Source organism: Epinephelus moara, chromosome 14 (assembly GCF_006386435.1).
Source record: "Epinephelus moara isolate mb chromosome 14, YSFRI_EMoa_1.0, whole genome shotgun sequence".
NCBI classification, from domain to species: Eukaryota; Metazoa; Chordata; class Actinopteri; order Perciformes; family Serranidae; genus Epinephelus; species Epinephelus moara.
This window is the reverse complement of record NC_065519.1, coordinates 23,173,607-23,196,700: the sequence shown is the minus strand read 5'-3', so window position 1 is coordinate 23,196,700 and position 23,094 is coordinate 23,173,607. Positions and strand designations below refer to the sequence as shown.

At 43.8% G+C, this 23,094-nt stretch overlaps 1 protein-coding gene across 4 annotated transcripts in view; it reads left to right on the top strand.

Moving 5' to 3' along the window:
- Nucleotides 1-23,094, top strand: part of LOC126400988 (signal-induced proliferation-associated 1-like protein 1) — a 52,925-nt gene that overhangs the window by 16,349 nt on the left and 13,482 nt on the right. For all 4 annotated transcript variants that reach the window (XM_050062011.1, XM_050062008.1, XM_050062009.1 and 1 more), the window contains exons 2-9: nucleotides 5,723-7,398; nucleotides 7,526-7,656; nucleotides 10,251-10,439; nucleotides 10,543-10,717; nucleotides 11,898-12,001; nucleotides 12,293-12,450; nucleotides 18,246-18,825; nucleotides 21,591-21,865. In XM_050062011.1, coding sequence (XP_049917968.1) covers nucleotides 5,937-7,398; nucleotides 7,526-7,656; nucleotides 10,251-10,439; nucleotides 10,543-10,717; nucleotides 11,898-12,001; nucleotides 12,293-12,450; nucleotides 18,246-18,825; nucleotides 21,591-21,865 — 3,074 coding nt within the window. In that variant the 5' untranslated portion in view covers nucleotides 5,723-5,936. The remainder of the gene's footprint in view (nucleotides 1-5,722; nucleotides 7,399-7,525; nucleotides 7,657-10,250; nucleotides 10,440-10,542; nucleotides 10,718-11,897; nucleotides 12,002-12,292; nucleotides 12,451-18,245; nucleotides 18,826-21,590; nucleotides 21,866-23,094) is intronic.

Below are 23,094 nucleotides of genomic sequence, written 5' to 3'. Positions count from 1 at the left end.
GGAAAGCTTGCTCACTGTGGAAGAGTTTAACTGCAGTCTGGCTCCAGTCTGTAGCTTTCGGCAGGTTTTTCCCATGTTACTTCCCCAAATTTCAGTCATCTGTCAGTTCATATGTGGTGTGAGTCATACTCTTACAAACACAACACAGGAAATTTTCTGCTTTTTGTTGTAAGCCTTCGTGTAGAGATGGGCGATTACATGGAGACATAATGGCTATCAGCAGTTGGCTCAGTGCATTGCTGGTTGTTGTTTTTTTTGGTGATTTTTGTCCTTTTTTTGAGTGAGAACTGCTGCTCAGTGGATAGAGACAGCGGAGAATCAGGGAGCGACATTAATGCTTGCATGAGGCAAGTAAACCCAGTGTTGGGGCAAATGGAACATCTCATGCGGTCTGATCAGGCAAGTGAAAAATAAATGTGACGTACAGTATGTAGGGGGCGATGGGTGTTGTATTGATTATACTCTGTGTATTGTGGCTTGTTCTACATGGGATCTATGAAACCACTGTTTGGAAAATGATTAGTCACTCTCTCTCTCGCCCATCCAGACCATTGCTCTTGGGCAATAGTGTGTGAGCAGGCGAGGCATGTGTTTTTGTATCTGCAGGGCTCCAGACTGTGACTACTTAGTCGCATTTTGCAACCATGGAGCATCAGCATGATTTGCAAATATTACCAATATATGAACTGGAGAGCTATCAGTTTGTTTCTTGCTCACGGTGAATAAATTCTCATATTAACACCACAGCTGAAACAGTTTAACCTTCTGCTAACAGCTAGCTGTTGACTGGAAGCTATAAGTTCACAGCAAAAACATTAGCACTTTCAGCCCAAGACGAGCCGGGTGCTTCAGAATAAAAGCACAAGTGGTTCTGCTTTGATTAATTTCATTATAACAGTCCTTTTCTAACTGTATCTTAACAGTAGTTCATTTAACTTCAACATAATAGTACTACGTAATTTGATGTTGATATTTATTTCAAACATGTAAAAAGATATGAACATACAAACAAATGGTAAATGGACCTGCCCTTGTGTAGCACCTTTCTGGTCTTCCGACCACTCAAAGTGCTTTTTGCACTATGAGTCACGTTTACCCATTCACACACTGGTGGCTGAGGCTACCGTATAGGATGCCACCTGCTACACAGCTTTTAACACACTCACACACTGATGAAACAGCCATCAGGAGCAATATAGGGTTCAGTATCTTGCTCAAAGATACTTCGACATGCAGACTGAAGGAGCTGGGTAAAGGACTTTACTGATAAATCTGACACTGAATGTCTGCTGTGATTATTTATATGTGTGGAAAATAGTTATTGTTGTTGTCAGTTGTCCATGATGCCTTGGGTTGAGTTTGTTAACTTTAGAGTCTGTGTTCCTGACTTGTCGACCAACTGGAGGCTGTGTTTCTGACTGAGTGGTAGATTGTGGTGGATCGACCACACACTCACACACACATGTGCAAATATGTATGCAATTGCTGGTTGTCGAGCTGAGGATGGCCAGTGGCAGTTTTTTAACATATTGCCCAACCATACGTTGCTATGTTTCTGTCCAGGTGAGCCCGTCCTCTGCCCTCCTGTGCTCATCATGAATACATCCTTCTAGTTCTTTGATTCTTCCCTTGTTTCCAAATTCTGGTTCAGTGTTTGCTCCATCTCTGTTTCTGCAGTTGCCCTTGCATCTCATTCATTTGGTTTTCCTGGCAGGACTCATATACACAGCCACACTGAGGTTCCCGTGCCAGGCAATTTTCAAAGACTTCACTATGTTGGAATGGGGCCCCAGTCTTGCCCAGTACAGAGGGACCTTTGTGCCTGCTGCCCAACAGCCCAGTCAGCCCTTAGAGCAGGGGAAGATTAGGGGACAGGGCGAGCCAATGGGCTAAATGGTAGGGTGCCTGTTTGAAAGCCAATGGTGTCAGCCAAACAGCTCCTTAGCCCCATTCAAGCACGCAGTAATTACAAGCTTGTAGGGCAATCCTTCGGCTCCTTTGTCCCAGCTTTGGAAACACTTGCCCAGTCCACTGGGAAACTTCATTCCCTCTCTGTCTGGAGACCCAGGACGGACAGTCTTTCAACTCCAGCATGCTGTCCTTTCTCTTGGGGACACCAGCTAGCCCAGCCAGCTCAGCAACAGGGATACACGCTATAGCAGGCCCTGGCTTTGAGAGTGTCTGGCATCCCATGGTGTGTTTTAATGATGACTCAGCTCTTTGCCTGAATTGCTCTGATTTTTACGAGTCAGATTTTAAATACTCAGACCCTAGGTTCATGTTTGTGACTCATCGCAGCTCATTCTGCTGACTGACTGCTGTCTGTCACCCACCTTTAATTCCATGAAATATGCGTGTACTGAAGGCCCACTGTCTGAGTCACCCGCAGGCTGAGTCTTTGTAGGGGTATGTTGCTCTATCAGAGCGCAGTCCGCTGTGTCTAGACTCGTCCCTACAACCGGAACAACAAATTGTAGCAGCGCAGAGGTGTGGCGTGACATCAGCACCCCGTCATCTGCATCTGTACCACCGCTTTGCTCATCTCTCGACAAGCCTGACAGACCAGCTGGAAGGTCAGCGCCCCAATTACAGGACGTTAACCTCATTTAGTGGACAGGCTCAAGCTGTTTGGACATGTCCTGTAGAGTTGTGGAAAAAACGATCTGTTTAATTCTGCAGGGGTTTAATACCAGAGGCAGGGTGAGTTGGAAGGACACTGCGTTATGTTGTGGGGTCTCTGACTGTCTCAAACGTCCACAAGACACTCTCCTTCACTCTCTGTGCCGCACTGCTTCCTTTTAATCTGACAAGACCATGAAGCCAGTCGTCTGCCTGCGCGTCCGTCAGCGAGGAGATTAGTGGCCTGTTTTCTGGGACGTGTGTGTGTGTGTGTGTGTGTGTGTGTGCATATTGTGTGTGTTGCTCCTCTACTTCTGTCTGTCCCTGTGGATGCTCTGCAACATGGGACTGGACCTGCAGTTTAACGTACACTCCCACGACTATTTTCACTCTTATTCATGTCATGAAATTAGGGTGTTAGTAGGACATGAATGAGTTTTTTTTTTTTTTGTGTGGAAATTTATTAATGAGTTTTCTATTAATCTGCTCCAGACACTTAGTCTACTCCCATGCCCCAAAGAGTTGATGCCCATTCATTAGAGGAGTGTATAGTTGGGACCTTCCGTATGTGACAGATTAAAAGATCACAGTTACAATATGTTTCTGTCATCCTTTTTGAATTTCCTCCGGCCGACGATTTTCTATCATGTAACCATGAAGCTGTTGCATGCTGGGTCTGAATCTGAAAATTGCCCAGCCCATTTCATATGATGGTCTTGTGCAAAGAATTTTGCTCTGATTTTGGCTTTTGATTCTGAAATGTTGAATCATGTAGACACATTATTTTATTCGCGCTTCAACACACTGCTTGACTAGAACAGGAATTATGCCTGTTAGTCTTTATGCTGCTTGCTTTTTGCTTGATAGTGGACTAACAGAAGGGGTCTCTGCTGCAGTATGTGCACAGGTTTAGAGGTTTGTTGTCAGAAAACACTCCTGTGTTTTGAAGAAAGGCTGACTGGGGACGCTTTGCCTCAGGCACTCTGAGAACTGAATCATCTTTACAGCCTTGAGATTTTGCACTTGTGCTTTTTCGCTGACTTGTAAATCGATGTTTTTATTATCAAACGAACTGCATTGTCTTGGGAATATTTGACCCGTCTCTCAGTTGACTGTGCCACTGCGCTGATGTTGTTGTTCACATGGTATTATGTATTCCTGTTATACATATCATCTATGCCTTTGATTGCTTCTCTGATAACTTAATGTGATCTCATCTTATTTCTGATCAAGACATTTAGGAGGTTTTTACTCGAGCCGAATTATCCACGCAGGTCTCTTCCTTTCTAAAACAAATGGACCCGACAACTTAAACCAGTAAAAACACTGAATAAAGCAGTTTAATATTACAAATCAGTGTTGCTCTGATGCTGTGTAGCTTGTTGCAGATAGCCTACCACCTGCTAATGTGTGCTCACCTTTTCTCTCTGACAACTAAAGATCCAGGAGCTCAGGAGGTTTATATCGGGGGCTCATTATCCACAGAGGTCTCTTGTTCTTCAAAACCAACAGACCTGGTGATCTGGTGATTTAAACCGGTAAAAACACTGAATGGAACAGTTTCATGCAGTAAATCAGTGTTTTTCCAAAGCTGTTTGTCTCATCGCTAAAGGGCTGCTAACTATGATGGCCCACGTGAAAATGTAAATGGCCCTATCTAGAACCTGTTTGGTTTGTCCGTTTGGGGCTACTGTAGAAGCATAGCGGTGCAACATGGTGATCTCTGTGTTTAAGGATCCGAATATACTTATTCTATTATATGCCATTTCTGCCTCCATATCCCCTAAATCCTACACACTGGACCATTGATTTACGGCTAATCCGTTTTTTTTAAATCATCATGCAGTAACACTATGACGGTTGTAGTTATGTTAAGTTGCACTTACAGTTTAGTGATCTAATTATTTTAGGAAGCATGCATGACTAATATGTTTTAATAAACTTTCCAAAAGACTCTCATGTACTCCAAAGTACGCCAAGGGACTCGTACCCCCATTTGACAAACACTATTTTAAAGCAAAGGTGAATGTCTTCATTACAGCATGAAGTTGGCCCGGATGCTGGGATGCAGTGTGAAGGTGGTGGTGCTGTAGGCCTGTCACAGTGCACTGATTGCTAGTGGCTAATGTGATCACAGCCACAGCCAGGCAGGGCTGACTGAAAGTGGAGCCTTAATCTCTCCCAGTGTCTCACTGCCAAATTGGCCCGATTTGTCAGGCAGAGGATCATCACCCACTTCTCAGATGACTTTCAAAGGGCCCCTTTTGCTATTTGATGTGCAGCTTGGAATATTGGATCAAAAAAAAAAAACCCTGAAACTCGGCATTACAATTCAGTAATGTTAACTACTAAAGGGACATGCAAAGAGGCGTCAGACGAGTCACAAGCCAAGAATCGATGAATCCTGAACAGGTTTATTAAATTATTAATTACTGTAAGTCCTCTTTACCGTTCTCTTTGGATATATAAACTGATTAAGGCAAAGGCATTTCGAGAAAAAAAATAACACACACATTGTTATAACTCATTTGAATTTGTCTAAGCGTTCATGTTTCCCCTCGATGCTGAATCTGGTTTGAAAAGTAGGCCCCCTTATCTGAAATTGAACATATCAATGATTTTTCATTGACTCATAAAAAGCCATCACACGAGAAAAAAAACTAACAGGCAGGTTTGTGGATTCCATATACATCTCTCTCACTTTCTACAGCGGAAACATTTGCATATTTGTGAAGATGTCCTCACTCATTTTCATAAGAAAGGCTGCATGAAAAGACGCCCTGTTGTATGAAGACAGAAAGCAGTTCTTTTAGTTCTTGCTTAACTTAAGAAGTGAGAATGTAATTACCACTGTGCTTTCTCCCATGTCGAGGAGAGTGTAACAGGGCACTAATCACAGCTAATCAAGTGTAAAGTCATCTGGTTTTCCAATACTAAGGATCCTATTTCAACAACTTATTAATTTAAGACCTGCTGCCCGGCTTGGTTTCCAGTCTAATATATGTGAGGGAAAGTGGTGTGAGTCAGGAAACAGATGTGTTTGTGATTATCTTCTCTCCAGACTTTCACTGTTTGTACTAACTGATTTTTCTTTTCTTTCCAGGATAATCTGGAATAAGACAAATGCCAAGCAGCAGTGTCGAGAAAGCAGTATGCAGGCTTGAACTCTGAAGACCTGGGCTTGCCCCTTCCCATTTTCTGCCTCCTCACTTGTTGATCCAGACAATCAACCTGCTCATGAAGTCAGGGAGCAGCATTCCATCCCAGAGGCAGCCATGTCCCCCTGCTAAGTGCCTTTAACCTTTTGCACTGGTGTCATGACCAGCCTGAAGCGCCCACCCATGGAGCGCACCGTTGGGGGTACCATCCCCGCCACTGATGAGTTTTACACCCGCCACCTCCGTATTGTCAATGGAGGGGCTGTGCCGACCCGCACAGACAACGTCCATGCCACTGTGAGCACAGGAGTGCCTAAAATGGGTGTACGGGCTCGGGTGGCTGACTGGCCCCCAAGAAAAGACTTTGCAGGGGTTATGTGGCACTCAGCAACAGAGCCTGAGAACTCTAGTGTGCCTCCTGCTGTAAAAAGTCACATTAAGTTAGGCTCTGTAATGAGCCCTCAGGACTCGTCAATGCTGCGAAACATTCACAATACTCTGAAGAATCGAACCCAGGCCCAGGCCAACAATTACAGCCCTGACACCCGTTACCTAGCCCCAGGAGACTACCGAGGCCCTGCACATAGAAACCCACGACAGAGACGCATCCGGCAGCGCAGCAACAGTGACATGACTATCAGTGAGATGGAAGGCAGTGGAGACAGCGGAGAGGACTGGGGTCCGGCATCGGGAGCCAAGTGGTCCCCTCTTCATCGTGAATACGGTAGCACCTCCTCAATAGATCAGCATGGAGCGGCAGGGGAGAGCTTCTTTGAAATGCTGAAGGACTATCAAGGGGACAAAGTTGACCAGCGTAGCCCCGCTCCAGAGAAACTGGAGGACATGCTGAATGTTGGGTCCAAGCAGGCCAGCACTGATGTTCAAGAGGATGTCGTAGACGGCCAGCCTCCTAAAGCCAGAGATAAGCCCCCAAAGAGACGGACTAAATCTGAGACAGGGGGTGAGTCTATATTCCGTAAACTTCGGAACGTGAGGGGTGAGTCGGATTCCCCTAGAGCGGGGTCTGACGTAGAGGACAGCCGGACAGAGGACAATGCCCTCCCTTTCAAACCCTGGGTGTGTCAGAAGAGCTTCGCCCACTACGATGTTCAAAGCATGCTGTTCGACCTCAACGAAGTCACTCAGTTGCGGCAGATTGCAGGCAAGAGGAAAAACACCACCACGGGGGCATCTGCCGCTGCTGTAGCCTCGGCTACCTCCACCCTCTCGTCCACACACAGCCTGCCTTACAGCTCCCCGAGCGGCAGCCAGGAGGAACTCAGTTCTAGGGACAGTCCTGGTCCAGACGCGGGGGAAGAACAGAGTAATGAAATGCTGCTAAGTTGCCCCTGCTTCCGCAACGAGATAGGTGGTGATAGCATTGGGAGGCGCAGATTAGGAGCAGGGTATCATGGAGCAGGCAACAGTGGCTCAGGGACCCTGAGTGGGGACGGAAACTTGTACGAAACATCTGTGAGCACGCACTGCACTAATGCCGGGGTAGCCGTGCTAGAGGGACCAAAGGAAGGCCCCAGCACGCTCAGCGAAAAGGGCAAACAGTACATTGTGGAGCATGTGGACCTGGGAGCGTACTACTACAGGAAGTTCTTCTACCTTAGGGGTAAGATTAATTTAACTGCTTTCATTATGTGCTCATTAGCATGTGGATGTGTGTTTAAAGAAGTAAATGTTCAATATTCCCCCAGCAGATGTTTTTTAATGTTCCTCTGCCACTTCCTCCCCCTCAGAGCACTGGAACTATTTTGGGATGGACGAGGCGCTGGGTCCAGTGGCGGTGAGCTTGCGCAGGGAGAAGCTGGAGGAGGACAAGGAGCACGGGCAGCAGTATAACTACCGTCTCATCTTCAGAACCAGCGAGGTCAGCCACCCTTCCTACACTCCAACCTCAACCTCAGCACCACACACATCAATCCTTCTGCTGTGGAGTGAATCTGCCCGCAGCATTTAACGATGCAGCCCATTATTATTTTTACACTCACAGATTTGGGAAAGTTGAGGGAAGTGTTTTGGTTGACTGTGAGTGAAAACACTAATTTTGTTTGGTGCTTGCTTGGATCTCATACCCAGTTTATAGTATACCTTTTATACTCTATGTAGGGGACACCAGGGCTGGTTGGCACACGGCTATTTTCGGGTCCTTTGGGGGTCACAGAAATTTTGGGGGGCACGGGACACGCCCCCTTCACTATTTAAAAGTGCATTTGTCCCACCAAATAACCTACATTCCTGGAATCACCTACATTTTGATTTAAGAGTTGAAAGTCTGTGATGAGTGATGGTAGCTGGCTAACATGATTTCATCACGTTAGGTCCAATGTGAGCGAGGTCAGATGGCACACTGTTTGTTGGGTCAACCAATAGTAGAATTACTAGTTGTGCCACTTTATTTTGAGAGACTAAAATTATTTTTGAAAGTTTAAAAACAACATTTATATTAGTTAATAATTCTGAATGGTCAATGGCAAAAATAATTAGACAATCCCACGGATAGATTGCTTAAAAATGGGTAGATATTCTATTAAATGATAGTGTTTCTGGTTCTTTTTTGGATTAAATTGTTTCTATTGATTGCTTAATTTATTTTGTAACAGTAGCATTTTAACACTGTGCCAACCAACCCCATAATGTGCACAACATGAGTGTAATCGCAAATCACCAGAGATGTGGATGCAAGTCACATGACCAGGACTCCAGTCAGACTCAAGTCAAAAATTTGATGACTTTAGGCTTGACTTAACAAAAAAGACTTAGACTTTAACACCGCTGACTCGTGACTTCACCTGGACTTCAGCCTTTTGAGTTTAAACACTTGATATCTTCCCCTAATCCCAAAGATGAAAAAGTATGTTGTTTAAAAAGTGTGCCACATACAATTAATTTCAGTTTATTTCTGAATTAACAAACGTTAACGCTAATCTTCTGTATTTAATTAACATGTAAAATATAAACATCCAACAACACAGTCTGCAACATCTCGCTAAGTCTTACAGGAGGTGTCCTACAGATTTGGAAAGAGAAAGTTCTAGACATTTTTCCAATATTAGACGAGTTAAATCCAACAAGACCGGACAGACACATCCAAAATTTACTCTCTTGTGGTGCTAGTTAACATGCTATGAAAGTGCAATGTCAGCACAACTTTATTTTATGATTAAGTTCAGTCACATTTATTTTAACGAGCTTGTTTTAACAAAAACATTCAAATTTGAAAAAGCATTAATGAATTTTGCAAATTTAGTTTCTTATTACTTTGTTGTTAAATGACATTACATTTGGTAAAGAACGCATAATGAGTTGTTTTTGACTTGAAACTCAAAGTTTAGGACTTGGGACTTGAGTGCAATGACTTGAGACTTACTTTTGACTTGCAAAATGTTGACTTGGAGGTCCCACCTCTGCAAATCACCTAATTTTAGTAAACATTTGTGTACATTAAAACATATTTATTTATAGCTTAGACCTAAACCTTTCATTTGCTACTGGTTAGAATATTCTAACATTGATTATATCAGGGACGTACAGCAGAGAGTGAAAACTGTGCCAACCAACCCTGGTCTCCCCCATAGAAGTAGCATGTAGCATGCCTGCTACATGCTAGGAAGACCAGCTCGAGGTAAAACCACTCCTTGCCTCATATTATGCAACCTGCCCTGGGGCCATTCAGCTGTCTCCCAATATCAGCAATGTGTGAAGAAACTTGAGGAAGTGCGCTCATCTCCCAGCCTCCGAGGCCTGTCGGTGCCCAACAACCTCAAACCACTGAGTGGAGAGTGTTTCAGTAAAAATAGACTGTCATATTTAGTTACAATGTTGGCTCTCAGTTGTGTGTTTGGTTTGGGGATTCTTGCTTTTAACATTTGGGTTGTGGGATGTATTATGTGGACGTACATTCCCAGACAGAGGGTGAAGCGGCCTGAAGCTGTTTGTTGTGGATTGAAGTAGGACAGGTGCATGTGATTAAACCCCCACACTAAAGTACCGCAGGACCCCCGCCCCTTACCCTACCTTCCAAACATGGGGAACACAGGTCCATTGTAAACACAGGCCCTGCACAGCCTCGGTCTCGTAGGAGAGAAAGTCTCAGTCCGTTCCAGCTGCTTATGATAGCCGAGTGATTGAGTTCACTCCCAGAGCCCAGCACAATGCAGACTTTGTGTACACAGAATGCTCGGACAAGCCCACCCACCTCTCTTTCCTCAGTTCCACTTTCTGTTTACGCAAAGCCTTGTGTCATAATTGTCTTGTTTCATGTCCCTTTCTTCAGAGTTACAGTAAGAGGATGGTTCTACGTTAAAAACTGCAGCGACTTGTCTCTTTTTTCTTGGTGTCTGGCCAGGCATGTTTGTTATCAGTATGTTCCATCTCCAAGAGAGAGTTCAAAGCACGCTCAGATTCCTGAGGTGCATTCTTTCTCGTCTCACACTCCTCTCTATAATCTCTTCCTCCATGCAGCTGACCACGCTGCGAGGCTCTGTCCTGGAGGACGCAGTGCCTTCCACCTCTAAGCACGGCACCACCCGGGGGGTGCCCATCAAGGAGGTGCTGGAGTTCGTTCTCCCTGAGCTGGATCTGTCCTGCCTCAGACTGGCCCTCAACACACCCAAAGTCACTGAGCAGCTGATGAAACTGGATGAACAAGGGGTAGGAGGGGGAAGCATAGGGGTTCTGTGAGTTTACATTATCCTCTCTGTCCTGAGGTGACCTGTCAGAGAAATATTGAGTGTGTTTCTCTGCTGTCCCCCAGCTGAGTTTTCAGGTGAAGGTGGGGGTGATGTATTGCCGAGCAGGCCAGAGCACAGAGGAGGAGATGTACAATAACGAGACGGCCGGTCCCGCCCTGGAGGAGTTCCTCCAACTGTTGGGGGAGAAGGTTCGCCTCAAGGGCTTCACCAAGTACAGAGCCCAGCTGGACACGAAAAGTAACTACGCACCTTCACATCACACACACACACACACAGACAGAATTTGTGGTTTTATTCTTATGCTGCGATCTCATGTAGTCGGGCAGACTTCAGACAGAAAACGCTTTTGGCTTGGGAAAACTTTAACTATTAATATTTCAACATGTGTCGTCTACTGTTACTGTCGGCAGTATTCTCTGCCGGCCTCACCTAACTTTACCGTCCTTCCACTACAATGATACCCAGATTGCTGTCTACCGTCTGCCTGATTTCATGTGAATGCAGCATTAGTGACCCAGGTTATGGTGCTTCTTTACAACACCCAGTTCTTACAGGTGACTTGCTGCTTTGTCACATAGAAGACTGTAGATGTAATTTTTCTTTGGTTTTCTACCCCGTGACCTCAACTGTTTATTAGTTATGTCGGCCTCACACTAAACAACTTTTTAGTGATATAAATGTTGCAGACAAATTTCTAATGTCGGCATAAAATCATGAGAGTTTTGCCAGAGTCATGGCGTTTCTGCGATCTTGATCGTTTACTGTAAGACAGCCATTAAACTCAGTGTGAACTGTCTTAAGTTGGCCTATATATTGTATGTAGATGTGAGAAGATGTCTTTTCAAAGTCTTCTAGTGTATAGTAGGCATTAGTTTTACTGTAGTATTATATTGCACTATACTTGTAGTGCTTGTACTTTGCTCCTTTTCCGTGCTTTCGGTCAAATATTTCCTTTCACTGGATCTAATTTTGTCCTTATGACACTTTCACTTTTCTTTTCAACTCATTTCCCTTGTCTGTCCACTACAATATTCCCACAGTGATGCTAATGAGTGCACAGTGCTGTAATTGTTTATAATTTATGGTTTACGGCCGTGTTGTCCACAAAGGAACACTGAATCAAAATTATTTAAACGTTTAGACAGTGCACATTGTTATGAAAACTAATGACACAGAACAATAGAATAGGCTCCACTTACATGTTGATGCACAGTTGATGGAGCATTGGTTTTGACAGTGGTCTCACCCAGGCTGACATCGATCCACAGTCCGCTATTGTCTGGTTGTTTGGACTGCGGTGAAATTGCATCCTGTCTTGCACAGAAACCACTGAGCGCACAGAATGCACATGTGAGAGAGATGGATGGCTGTAATTGTGCAACGGGCCTCAACGCTGTATTGCTATTTTTCCCCGCAGCGGATTCCACGGGTACTCACTCCCTGTACACGACTTACAAGGACTACGAGATCATGTTCCATGTGTCGACTCTGCTGCCTTACACACCCAACAACAAACAGCAGGTAAAGATGTAGAGCCCAGCCTCTGTGGTATACCATTAGGTATATATCAGGAAATGGAAAACTCTTTTGTTTTGGAAACAGATGGAGCAAAGAAAACCTTAAAGGAAGGGCCTGTCATTTAGAGGAATGCATGATATGACTCACGGCTCTGTTATCAGATTTGACTCTCATCCAACTTTCATTCTAAAGAAACGTATTGTTTCCAAGTGCCGTGGTTTTGTCATTAAATGGAACTTAACATGATTGATATAGTCCCATATATCTCTAATTAACAGTTCCGTTTTTCAATAGTTGCTTAGGAAGCGCCACATAGGGAACGACATAGTGACCATCGTGTTCCAGGAGCCCGGCGCTCACCCCTTCACCCCCAAGGCCATCCGCTCTCACTTTCAGCATGTCTTCATCATCGTACGGGTGCATGATCCCTGCTCTGACAACACGTGCTACAGGTGAGTCCATGTGTTTGACAGCAGAATATAATATGTGTTTCCCCATCGGTCGTTGCACTTTAAAAATAAATAGGCTCCACGGAGTTTCTGCTAGTAACATCTTTACCACCACAGAAACAATATCATTAAAGAAAACACAATCTGCATGATCAGTCATATGGAACATGGAAAGCTAATGAGGTTATTATCAGTCTCTTTTCCCCTGTCGCTCAGTGTTTTAATGTAGTTTTATATCGTCAGCTGGCATTTGAATGTTGCCACTCGATGCACCTCCACATAGGAGCCTGAATGCATCTTTTACTGCAGCTACAACGCCAGTGTGCGTCTGTTTACACCAGTGAAATGTAAAAAAAATATATTATTTTAGATTTATTTTTTTTATATTTAGCAACTTTTCTCCCATTTTATCTAATAAACAGACATGTTTAGAACATGATATTAGTTAATTACACCTAATCGGAGATCATGACCGCCACAAATAGTGATAAAAGCAAATATTTTTAGGTAATAAAATAATCAAAATAAATTATTTGAAAAAGCATAGGCTGTCTTATCAATGTGTCTTGTAAAAGTGTGTGAGGGGGGATTATTTAAAATACGATTATATTATTAATTCATTTTTAAATGCTTCAAAAACAGGAAGAGATCTACATTTGTGTAAATAATACTTTGCCAGCAGACTCAAATTGTTTTACAAGATATTAAGTATATCAGTATTTGTGGTCATGTCCTTGGTCTCCACCATAGCTTTGATTAATCTGTTGATTATTTTCTCGATTGTTAATAGTTGTTTGGGATATAAAATGTCAGAAAAAAGTGAAAAATGTTCAGCTGATCAGTTTCCTAAAGCCCAAGATGGCGTCCTAAAATGTCTTGTTTTGTCCACAACCCGAAGATATGCAGTTTACTGTCACAGAGAACGAAACAAACCAGAAAATATTTACATTGAAGGAGCTGGAATTAAAATATTTTGACCGTCTTCTTCTTTAAAAATTGCTCAAACCGATTAACGGATTATCAAATTAGTTGCGGATTAATATAATAGTTGTTGATGAATGATGGTACATGTCCGATAAGGGTTCATTAGCTGATGCTGGAATTTATTTACAGAACTCAGGTGTGAACGTCTAACCCAGAGTTTCCAGAGACTGAGGAGACTTGAGAGCTTTTAATGTCTAATTTCTGGATATGGCTGTTCTATAAGAGTTCTATCCCTCGATTCATAATATTGCTGCCTAGCTCTAGTGCTTTTTCTGTCTTGTAGGTGTTTGATAGATAATGTTGGTTACGTTTCATCAAAAGTGTCTTATATAAACCTTCTGATCTTGTTTTAAAGTGTTCCTTTCCAAACTTACATTTACCTCTAATAGTTCCAGATTATTCCAAGATTTTTTCTCCATGTGACCAGAGACAGATATTATCTGTCCCGTCAGATAAGCCTTCAGAGATTCCTAGAGGATAGAGTGTGCTATGGCAGTCTCACAGTTAGTCTCTAAAAACATTCACACTGGGAGGTTATGAATTCATCACATACTGCATTGCGTGCCGATTGATTTAATCGTTTACAACTAATCAATGAACTGTTGCAGCTCTCGTCCTTTAACAAGTAACCATACGCGGTCCAGCCATACACTAGGCTCAACCTAGTCTTGTTTCTTCTACACATTATACATGCTGTGTGGTTGGTCAAAGGAAGGAAGGAAGGAAGGAAGGAAGGAAGAAAAATCAGGGTTGGTGTGTGTGTGGCATGTGTGCTGAACAAAACCTCTTCCTGGATAAGTACAGGTTTATGAAAAGCCTTGAAAAGGTTTCCAGTTCACCGTCTCAGAGAATTCTGAGTCTGGAACAGCGACTGACACCGAGGTTAAGGTTAGCCCACCAGCTATGAATATATATGACCGTATCTGGAGACTAAGGAGACTCATTACAATTTTAAGTAGGCCAGACTGACCAAACCCAGTAGGTATGTTTCCATCTCAGTGCAGCACTGGACCCTTTTTATGGGACCCTTAAAAGCTCCACACCACTTTCAGTGCTACCAGCGGTGTGGCCACAGCAGCATTAAGACAAAAGCATTGACTGGAAGGCATGGGTCAAACATAAAAGCCTGTTGCGTGACCGTCCTCTCTCTCTGGATTGTTCATGTCTACTGTACGTCTGCACAAGTATGAATTAGTTTGATTATGATCAAATGGAATAGATTGGCCCTGCAGTCGCTGTCCAACTGATGGGAGTCCTCCTCTTCTTCTTCTCCTCCACTGGGTGATTCTTTGCCTCGTGATGATCAGACTGTGACTCTGTGGCGTTCTCTACCCTACTGCACACACACACACACACACACACACTTTCTCTGCTCCGCATACACGGATATTACACACACATAGTTGCTCCCTCTCACTCTCGTACTCCCGTTTCTCCTTTTTACCTCTTTCTCATGCTCACTTGCACACAGTTACACACACATGCACGCACTTTTTTCCCCATGCACACTAATTCACTCAAAGGCGCACTCTTCACACACTCATATAATACAACCCCCCCTCTTCTTCTTCTCCTCCTCCTCCTCCCTGCCTGCCACTTTGCCTTTGGGCAGCGTGAGCCGGAATGGTCTGAAGGAGTTAGCGCCATGCACATGAAGTGCTCTCTTCACCCGGACATGCATGTGAGCGAGGAGGATTGTTGAGTGCAGAGTCCCCTCAGAGCTCACAGAGTCCATCTCAGGAGCGGACGGGTCAGGACAGCTTTCTGTCTCCAAGCTCGCACCCGCGTCAAATTTGGGCTAATTTACTTGGAGCCCTTCTTGTCTCCGCCCTGGTGAGCTCCCTTTTTTTTTTTTTTGAGCAGCTACTCCATCTCCTGGACCACCTTCAGTCTGCTTGCTTTTCGCCCAAAGGGGGGCATGTTTTAGTTTAAACTGTGGAAAAAGAAAAAGGGTGAAATGCTGGTTCTCCTGGTTTGCCTTAGTGATGAAATGGAGAGGCGCGGGACACAGAGTTCTTGAGGACAGTCTAGCTACCCCACCCAGAGAGACTCACACTCTCAGCCTTTTGCTTCTACTCACATTGTGTGGATCGAGACACCGTATGCTAGGACTTCACTCCTGACTGTTTGTCACCAGTCATTCCATGGATGCCTTCTCCTGATGCTCTGGAAAGAATCTGAACAAGAGAACACAGGCTACAAAGATTAGCTACACCATACTGAGTGGTGTATCTTGGGTGTAGGATCGTGGCTTCAGAACAGAAACAAGTTATCATCAACTCATCTCTTTGTTGCTTCACATTGATTGCAACAAAGATTCAGGATATTGTGCAGTAACACCATGAAGAACATGGGTGCTTTTTGGTGACACCAGGAGGTAAGTTACACTGTAGGTCTCTGTGGGTTGTGTTTTATTGCTTTAGTTTTTTTGTAGAGTTTTGATGCAGCAATTTGCCCCTAACCGGATACCACACTCTACGGATTTCAGCTGATCTCAAGTCACACATTTGCAAACACACACACACACACACACAACACACAGATTCTCACACGCACACATACTTGCTCAAAAATTTCCCACAAAGACATTATTGTTTTGATTTCTGCCACCGTGTCACATGACCGTGTCTTCACGTCTTGCGTAAGGCCATGTCAATAATGGGGCGGCTTCATTAATAGAGATTAGAGAGGTAAAGAGTATGTTTTGATTTGTTGAGTCATCCAGTTATTAATAGCCTGTTGTTGCCTGCTGCTGAGATTTGGATAATGCTCAGGTCATATTGAGCCAGACCGGAGCATTAGAGGAGTAAGTGGCCCGGGGCCAGCGGGGTGCTAATCTGCTGCTTTCAACCGCTGCCTCAAAGTCACACAGGGCCAGCGAGGCAGATTGCATAACTGGACCTTTGTTTAGGAAGCTAAGGCTGTTTGTGCTCGCTAGCTCCAGCCGCAGCACCGCTCCTCCATACCGCCATGTAGCAGAGAGTGGCAGGGTGTCAGCACTAGGAGCTGACATGTCAGCTGTGATTGGATGTATAGTATTTATACGCCGGGTGTAGTCAGGCATGGATGCAACATTTCTGCTAAAGGCTACGGCTGTGTTATCTGTTGAATGGACTGGATGGAGACTTGTCAGGACTGTCACATCAGCTTATCCAAGAGTCAGTTCTCATGCACTAATGGGCTTTCAGTGTATGCTACTGACTGTAAATATGTATACATTTATAGCCTCCAATTACACAGTCAGAGTGGGTATAAACATGCCGCCAACTGATTGATAATCCAAGCATGTCTCCCTGAATAGTGCATTAATCCTAATATGTTTAAAAGCACACTTTGCTGAATTTGTTCCACGCTGGGCCCATTTCCTTATGAACAGCAGGTATGAGACAACAATACCTTCACCTGTTAACTAATTTATAGTAATCCTACACAAGGACAGCCTTTGTGTGCAAATGGAATAGGAGCAGCAGAGGGTAACAAGAGGAGAGCTTTGCCCGTAGGAACTCAAACGCCCTCCTTTATGCTCACAAGTGAAACAGGTCAAAGGCAACGGTACTTTAGGGGAAACTGTGTAAAGATGTCTCCACCATGCTGTTTTACAGGCTCATGTGCTGTTTGTCCTTGTAATGCAACTTTTTCCACAGTTATCATGGAAATAAGTTATGTTAACTTTTGTTAGTTGTCAAGCTTCTCTTATCTTATTATGTTTCATGCTATTAATATTTTATGTTATTTCTAAAGGTGTCAACCGATTAAAATATTTAATCGCATTACCTTTGAGGGGGTATTTTTCAAGTTTTTATTATCATCATGGGAGTGGACAAATATGCTTGATTAATGCAAATGCATGATTATTATTATTGTAACAATCCAAAACCATGACAGAAACTGTCCAGAATATTCTCCAGAATAACCTCAAGGGTTCTGCATGCTCAAAAAATATGCATATTGACCTGAATGTAACATTACTTAGTAATACTAACACAATGTAGGGTCCAACTTTACACTTGTAAAGATTACATAAACGTCCCCTGTTTTTTAAGCAGCTCGACGTGCTCCGGTGGTAACTCAGTTCACATCGACTGTAAATGCAAATAACGTTGGTCTTGTCGAGAGAACCATCAGGCAGGGCTGTGAAGCTGAACTTGTCATCAAAAGATGCCTTTCTTTATCAAATTCTGCCCACAGAGGTTTTTTTCTGCTTGCCATCCACGTTATTGCTGCATTGCTTCCTGATTTCCCAAACTACATGGTGGGCCGAGGGTCATTATTACAGAAGAACCGCACGTCAAAAAAATCAGTAGCATTAAAAAGAATTTGTGTTATCTTGTTATTAACACGTTAACTTTGACAACTCTAGTTATTTCTTCTTCTTACATTCTTTCAAAGCTGTGGAAGAAAATGTGGGTTTGAAAGCGAACCAGTGAGGATATCTGAACCCTCTCCATGGATGCCTGTGCTTTATGATTTACAGCTAATGATGTTTGTGTGAGAGCAATATCCCTAAAATAATTCAGTCATTTGTTTTAGTGATGGAGGCTCAGTGGAGAACCATGAGTGTATTATGGTCTTCATCGCGGCAGTTAACCCTGCAAATACGATTTTCCTAAAGGTTGGCCTGCTGTTGTTATTGAGGGCGGAGTTTGCAACCTTTTTGTGTATTGTTTAATGACTGAGTCAAATCGAACCATACTCCTAGTGCATTGCTGCAAATGCCTATAAAAAGTTGTTTACAAGTATGGATTATAATGTTTGTTTACTTACATACTACAGCAGTGACCTCAAACTCTTCCCCTCTTCTTCCCTCTCCGCAGTGTGGCTGTCACCCGTTCCCAGGACGTCCCCTCCTTTGGCCCACCAATCCCCAAGGGCGTGACCTTTCCCAAGTCCACTGTCTTCAGGGACTTCCTGTTGAGCAAAGTCATCAACGCCGAGAACGCAGCCCACAAGTCCGATAAGTTTGGCGCCATGGCAACACGCACGCGGCAGGAGTATTTGCGGGACTTGGCAGAGCGTCATGTGACCAGTACTCCAGTAGAACCCACTGGGAAGTTCCCCTTCATCTCTCTGGCGCACAAACGACGAGAGAAGGTGCGTCCATACAGCGGGGCGGAGCTGCGGAGCCTGGGGGCTGTGACGTGGCAGGTTCACGCTGAAGATCAGGTAGCTGGCGCTGAACGTGAATGCCTGTTGGCCATTTCAAATGACTTCATCATCCTGTTGGATCAGGAGGCCAAAGCGGTCGTGTTTAACTGCGCCACGCGTGACGTGATCGGTTGGTCGACGGGGAGCCCCGCCTCCATGAAGATCTACTACGAGCGTGGTGAGAGTGTGTCACTGCGCTCCATCAATAACAACACAGAAGACTTTGGAGAGGTTGTCAAGAGACTGGAGGTCAGTGGGGCACAACTACTGTCTATGACAGTACATCTCATTAGCACACACCATCTGCTGCAGCTATCAGAGGTTACACTGAGCCCAACACCACGTCTCTGCTTGTAATGAACACACACAGTCCTTGTACCTCTCACTATGCATATTACTTTTATCATTATATGTACATTTTAGATAGTTGTCTGCAAAGCTTATCCACCAAAGATAACAATGAGTAAGGCCACATCCACACTGACATGTTTTCGTTTTACAGATCCAGTGGGTAGGATTTAGGGGAATCTATTGGCAGAAATGGTATTTAATATCCTTAACTATGTTTGCATTAGTTTATAATAACCTGAAAATAAGAAGGGCTGTGTTTTCATTACCTTAGAGTGAGTCATTTATATCTATATATGGAGCAGGTCCTCTCTCACAGAGTCCGCCATGTTCTTACAGTAGCCCAGAACAGACAAACCGTTCTAGATACGGCCATTCGCATTTGACACATGGGCTTCAGCTCTGCAACCTCACCACCAGACATAAGTCATTCCTACATACTGGACCTTTTAAATGGCGTTTTAAAACAAAAACAATCGCCGTACAGGCAAGTGTCTTTAGAACTGTTTCAGAAATCATGTCAATCCATACTAACGCTCCTTAAAACGCATCTCACATGACTGTTTACCTACATTGGGCATGCCTGCACTGGTGTAAACATGAAGCAGATTGCCTGCTCTGCAGTTTGTTGCAGAGTAAAAACAGATAAAGTTACAGAAGAAATTATGGAGTTGGTGTAAAGTAAGACCAGAAATTTCATTACGTGAACCAACAACGATGTGGAAACTGTCATTGGAAGTAACATCAGGCAGTCAAGGAGGCGGAAAACAGATTGGGTTAGCAAATACAGCGCTTATTAGAGTGGTATTGGGAGCATTATCCATTGCGTTGGGAAGCTGTTTCACCAAAATCTGCAACCCAGAACCAGACTCCCCTAAAAAACAACTGAGTGACAGTTGTTGAGTGGTTGGGGGTTTTTGGGGCTGGGATGTGGACTCTTGATGGTCACAGAATTTGGTGTAACAGAAGCAATGACAATAAGAAAGGAAATGTTTCCCACACAAGAAGGGTGAAAACACAAAAGTGACCCAATCGGGAAGTAATCGTGGGTGTCTGGGTCATTGTTTTAAAATGTCTCCCTTTTAGCCCGTCCAGACTAAAATGCAACCCCAGTAGTTTTCAACTCCAAGGGGGTCAGCAGTGTTTTTCTGAGGTCACTGTTTTAGGGGATCCAAAATGCTGCAGCAGACGCCAGGCATAAATGTAGCAATAGTGAAGTGTTTTAAAACAAAAACGTATCTCAGTCAGGACCACTTAGTCAAAGAAAACTTAATTTCCATTTGCAGTAATACATTTGGTGGTATGGCTCCGTTCTGGGGCCTCTCTACTTTTCCTAGAGCTACGCAGAGAACCTCTTGTATGCGCCTTTGTGGAAAGCCTAAGACAGGGAGAGCACACCTCTCTGCCCTTCCATGCGCCTACAAAGAAAGCCTAAGGCAGAGAGAGCAGCAGCAAAGACCCCTGGGAACAGAACAGAGCAGCATCAATGACAAACAGAAATGACACTGATAAGTCAGACACAGCATGAAAAGGAGGAGCTGGGGTCGAGGAAAAGGAAACAGCAACAGTAGATAGACCAGAGCAGTTTAAATAGGGCACCCTGGATGAAATTCACCAATTGGTTGCATAGAAAGGAATCATGTGATCTATCAGTCAGCTGCTCCATCAGTTGATCGGGCTGTTTGAGGTCAGCTGATGTAGCTGGGATGTGAGCTGAGCTTGACATCATGTCCTGCCTGAACTAAAGCTATGCTCAATTAGTTTGGCTGTAGCCCAACACAGCAGAACAAACATGGACTTCTAAACCAACCAGTTTCAATTAGGGCAAAGGTCAGGTTCTTTTTGAATATCCCTGCGGCTATTAAACAGGTATGTAGGCAAAAAGTGCTTAGTGAAGTTCCAGTCCCATCATGTGTGAGGGCAAGTCATACCCTCCGTCTCTTGACAACAGTCGTACATAGAAATAAGAACTAAGTATTGTTGATGTTATTATAGCAACATAAGGGCGTAGCCTGAAATTATACAGTCACCAAAAAGCCACAGCTGTTGTGTTGACCCTATGATTATAAGTCATGCTGAGCACAATACATAGTAATTTGGTGATATGATATCATTACTGAGGTTTTCAATGTGGTGTAGGTATGGCAGTGCTTTTTGATGGGGCGAATCACTCTGCTGATGCTGCAGTTCTATTAGATGGTAAACAAAGTAAAGATTTATTGTTGGGTGCTACCAGTACTGGCACGTGCCTTTCTTTGTAAAGCAGGAATGTGTGTTTTTTCATGGCCTTTGTTGTGGGCATCATGACATGTAGCTAACTGGAACTGTGATTCACTCCTGGGCTGCACTAACTACTATTTACTTCTCAGATAACTTCCCACAGGTAGAGGAAGAGCTAGACAGTGTGCCTAATGGTAGGCAGTTATCATGGGAGTGAGCAGAATAATTTAAATCAAACTGTTTAGTATTCATAGTATGTGACTGAAATATGTACCTCAGCTGGGGTGGGATTAGAGCTAGTGTCAGATGCATCTTTAAAACGTGGTTGCTTTGAAGACGGTATATTAGTTTACCTGCAAAAGACTGAAGGGTTTCTTAAGAAATTGTTTTAAACATTATGAATGTCTTCTGCTCTTTCTCTCTTCCTCACTCTATCTGTCCTGTAGCTGTTGACCAAGGGCAGTCAGACCACAGAGATGACCCTGCGCCGTAACGCCCTGGGCCAGCTGGGCTTTCACGTCAACTTTGAGGGCATCGTTGCAGAGGTGGAGCCATATGGCTATGCTTGGCAGGCTGGGCTCAGGCAGGGCAGCCGATTGGTGGAGATTTGCAAGGTGTCGGTGGCCTCGCTGTCCCATGAGCAGATGATCGACCTGCTCAGAACCTCTGTTACTGTCAAGGTGGTTATCATCCCCCCACATGAGGACTCCACACCACGCAGGTAAAGTGGATATAGATGATCTATAAATGCAAGAGAAACTTTGCTTAAAAGATCACTGCATCCTAGGGGTGTAACAGTTCACAAAAGTCACAGTTCGGTTTGGTACAACACATTTGTGTCAAGGTCGGTACAAATTTAGATACAACAAAAAAGTATATATTCCAGAAAAATGTCCCTGAATAAAAAATTTTAAGTTATTAAAACTAACTTTTTGACTTTGAACAATGGAGCTGAGTGACACATATTGTCTTCTTAGCAGCATATAAAACAAAATTCCTTGTTTTCACATTTTTAAAAGTTTTAAAACTAACATCATATTTTGGGCTTTTCTTTTTTTCTTTAAAGCAGGAATTACAGTCTGGCTAAAATGGGCTCATGAAGGCATAACATGTTCGTAAAGCCTGCGCTTTCCAATACAAAGAAGGTTTCATATCTGCGCCTATCCATGTAATGTTGCCAAACGCTGCAGCGATTTCCTTTTCCGTGTTTGAATCAGTTAGGAATGGTGCTAAACAGTGCTCCCACCTGTTGACACACTGGGGTGATGTCAGTGTAAATGAGTTGACATCTTTTAAGTATTTCCCACTGATGTAACCTACTGGCATGTAGCAGATGCAAGATACCATTGTTTTTCGTCTACCACTCTCAGGCCATTGCCCTCGTAATTCAAAGCAAAACCGAAGTGCCAGACCTGTAGGTTATTGGAGAATCTTTTACTGTGTGTCTCACTGGAGTACAATGGTTTGGGGGTGGGAGGGGCAGACGGCATGTTACCTGTCACATTGTGTGTGCTGCCTTGTTGAGCGCAGTGACACTAAGAACATTATGTTCCATACAAGCTGTATATGTTATTTTCCAAATGTAATAGGATTACTTCAAAGCATCGTTCTGTTTGTAATGTGTACCGAACCGAAAGCCTTGCTCTGAAAGGTTCAATACAAGTACGTGTATTGTTACACCCCTGCTTCATCCACAAAATGCTTGCATGCCTCCACAGTTAACAAAGACTCCTAAAACGGAGAAAATTGTTGATAAATTGGAGTAAAAGGGTTCCAGGTTTAACAACAGCAAAACCATATAAAAACATCAGTTTACAAACTCTCACACTACTCAGGCAGCATAATTTAAGTCTCATTTATCCAGTTGTATGCTCAGTACTTCCCAAACAAAACACCATTTAAAACACGTTTGCATTTAAGTAGCGCGCATAGGCAAGCTGCTTTTCCTCG